Source organism: Cyprinodon variegatus, unplaced genomic scaffold, assembly GCF_000732505.1.
Source record: "Cyprinodon variegatus isolate N-32 unplaced genomic scaffold, C_variegatus-1.0 Scaffold1530, whole genome shotgun sequence".
Classification (NCBI taxonomy): Eukaryota; Metazoa; Chordata; class Actinopteri; order Cyprinodontiformes; family Cyprinodontidae; genus Cyprinodon; species Cyprinodon variegatus.
In genome coordinates, this window is record NW_015151983.1 from 49,853 (window position 1) to 53,309 (window position 3,457).

Genomic DNA, 3,457 nt, shown 5'->3' on the forward strand with positions numbered 1-3,457 from the left:
AGAAGCTGAGCTGCTCAGACGCTGCAGGACCTTTAGCTGCACCTTGATGCGTCAATCATTGACTCTGCATGGAAACCTGCTGCTTGCAGTGCTAACGTAGCGTTAGCATGGATAGCGCTTCCTGGATGGAACGTGGTTGGTGTTCAGAATAATAACCTCCACGCTGTGAGGACGTCGTCTAAAGATAAACGGTTTGGAGAAACAAAGAAGCGTTTAGCTGCGAAAGAGAGACTGAGCCTGAAGGCAGCATGCTGCTGCCTTCAGGCTCAGTCTCTTAGGAGGGATTTCCTTCTGCTCATTAAAAACTAACAGACTAACTTCTATTGTTAAAGTAGAGGAAGTAACTGATCAAAGGATCAACGGCCTAAACCAGTTTGATCTAGTTTTAAGCAGGAAGTGCAGCATCTGTCACAGAACGTCCAACAACTTCAGCTCCACATCAGTTTATCAAACATCTGTAGATTATTTCCTAATCTGCTGCTCTTTGGATTCACGCCTGTCTGACGTCATGAGAGGCCAACATGGCGGCCGCGTCAGGCAGCAGTGTTTCTGAGCGTCTGATTGGTGGAGGCGCAGACACACCTGGCTGTCCCACGGCGCTGAGGCGCGTCATCAGGTGACGTGTGTTGGGTCGGTGCATGTGAACGTCTGACAGCACCGTGTCATGCTGGAAGGTGATCTGATCCATGGACACAGCAGCAGATCACAGCTTCAGATTATTCTCAGCATGCTGGGATTAGGATTACAGCTGGCATCACTCCACTGGGCTGTTAGCTCCTCATCATCATCATCTTCATCATCACCATCATCTTCATCACCTGGTGGAAATAAAAACAACTATTTTCTCCAGAGATGTAACAGCGACTGAATGGGATTAAAAATAAGGGGATTATTTCCTGTTTGGGGGAAATCTGGATGATTTAGAGCCTCTAAAGGAGCCTGATAGCAGGAGGCGATCTGCTTTCTATCTTTGGACCTGAAGCTCAGCAGCTATTTCTAGAATTCTATTTCTAGAATGAATGTTGGCTCCACCTGTTGACAGAGATCACTGGGTGTCCGATGAATGGGAATAAACTAATGTAATCCCTCATAAACTAATGTAATCCCGCATAAATTACTGTAATCCCTCATAAACTACTGTAATCCCTCATAAACTACTGTAATCCCTTATAAATTACTGTAATCTGTGATAATTCCACCCATGCCATTAGCAGTTAAAGTTTTCACACCCCTGGATCAGGTTTGTCGGAGCAGAAAAACATCAAAACAGCTAGCCGATGCTAACCCTGCTAGCCGATGCTAACCCTGCTAGCCTATGCTAACCCTGCTAGCCGATGCTAACCCTGCTAGCCTGTAAATCAGGGCGTTCACGCGGAAACAACCTGGTTCTTCTTGAAACTTTCCCACCAAAAGTTCGCTTAGAAACGGAAGCAGCTTGACTCACCAGCGGAACCTTCAGCCGCTCGGCCGACATGACAGTTTGTGGTGCGTTCAGGAGCCTCGGAAACAGAATATTCAACCAAAAATGAGCGAATTAAGCGGCCATCGAAATGTTTTTATCGGTTTTCTGTCAGCAACAAATAAATAAATAATATTTTAACACAATGACGTAACTTGTCTGCATTTCAACATATTAGACGTCAAGCTCAATGAGGTTACATTGTCCGTATTTCTGAGATTTTTATAATTACGAGTTCCCATCTAACATTGAACGCAGCGTGTTCTCCATGGTGCGTTTGTTATTCCTCGGAAATCTCACTATTATAGATTATTTTACAGAAGTCTTAACTAAACACGTGACCGAACTAAAGCAGCTTTTTCTGAACTTTTATTTTTACTATGGCGTTTTACTTTTAATCAATAAAATTGTAATGTCTTTGTAACTTTTTTCTCAAGATGATTTATTCCAAAAAGAAAAAAAAAAAACGCAACAGGAGAAGTAAATGAAGAGTCACCAGAAGATCAGGACCACTGGTGTGAACTCTCACCCATTGGAAGTCACACTCACCCATCTCAGTGTCTTCACACTCACTCCATATTTCTCACAATAAAATTGACAGACATTAAAACTCAGTCTAGTTTAATAATGTCCCACTGGAATTTAGGAGGAATTAAACCAACACAAATATTTTAACTCTTAAAGCTTCCAGATTTGGGTCTCAAACCCATAGAAGCTCCATTAAAGAAAAAGAATGATTGCATTTTATTTCTCAAAGATCAGCAAAGCAAAGACCGACCGCATCCAGAGATGATGAGCAGAACAGCTGAATGATCCAGGAGAAACCACAGGGATGTTCTCAGTTTATTATTTCTTATCTTATTCATTTATCCTTATTTTGGTCCATTAAAAATGTTTGAAAACTTAACTTCCATCAGACCTTCCAAACTGAAACACCCAGAGGACTGTTTCCTGTCATGGAGAGTTTCTATCAAACCTGCAGCCTCCTAAAGGGTCTGAATGTTTTGCTGTTTTCCCATTTGTACAAAAAACTAATAAAATAATAACTTAAGATATTTAATCCTTATTACCAAATATTCAGTGTGGTTTGAATGGGATTCCATTGCTCTGGTTCCTGTATCAGTGCCAGTAATCCTGTAATAACTTATTAGTTCCCGTTGTTTATCTTACTTGAACTGCAGAGAATAATTAATAAACAAAGTTGCTAAATTCTTAGTTTAAAGTATATTTAAGATGCAGGTATTTTAGTAGGGCCCATTCTGCTTTACTTTAATTCTCTAAAATCACCAGAATGTAGAAAATAATGGATATTGTGAGAAAAATGTTCCACATATCTGATTGTTATTCAGTAACATTTACTAAAAATTTCATATTTTTCCACTTTGATTCAGTGAAATCCTCTGAAAACCTCCAACCTAGAGCTGCACCTGTCCTCATCTCACTCTGATAATCTATTTCTAAATCTCAGCTCAAGGTTTGGGGAAAAGTTTGCAGCCCTGGAAATGTAAAATAATGGACAGATTAAATGATTCAATTGGTTTCTGTTTTTAAAAAAAATCAAAAAATCAAATTTCAATTTCCTGTTTCGTCTGCATTTCTAGTATAGAGCTAAAGAAGTAGAGATGAGAACACACTGGAAATTAGATCTATGTGACCAGGTCCTGGTTTAACGAGACTAAATAAACCGATTTCTGTATTTATAGATGATTGTTTTTATGTCTCATCACCAAAACCAATTCCTCGTCCGTGTAAACATCACTGGGCTATAAAACGTCTCAGATTCTGATATGAGACGATGATGATGAGCAGCGATGATGACGCCATTTTGAAAGAGAGATGTGATGAAAAATGGAGAGAAGAAAAGAGCAGTAGAGGTTTGGACGTTTGGATTAAAAAACTCTAAAAACCTGAAGAAATGACCTTAAACGCAACATGACCGTCTGGGATTCCCTCTGACAGCAGATTAGGCCTCAATGAGGATGAAGAAAGGTGCTTGTT

The 3,457-nt window shown here is 40.1% G+C and overlaps 1 protein-coding gene across 1 annotated transcript in view; it reads right to left on the reverse strand.

Annotated features, from left to right (window-relative positions):
- The window catches only part of mettl22 (methyltransferase like 22), a 31,026-nt gene extending 30,208 nt beyond the window's left edge, over positions 1-818 (reverse strand). The window contains exon 1 of the mRNA XM_015403629.1: positions 583-818. Within this exon, the coding sequence (XP_015259115.1) occupies positions 583-688 (106 nt within the window). The 5' untranslated portion in view covers positions 689-818. The remainder of the gene's footprint in view (positions 1-582) is intronic.
- Positions 819-3,457: the final 2,639 nt, after the last annotated feature.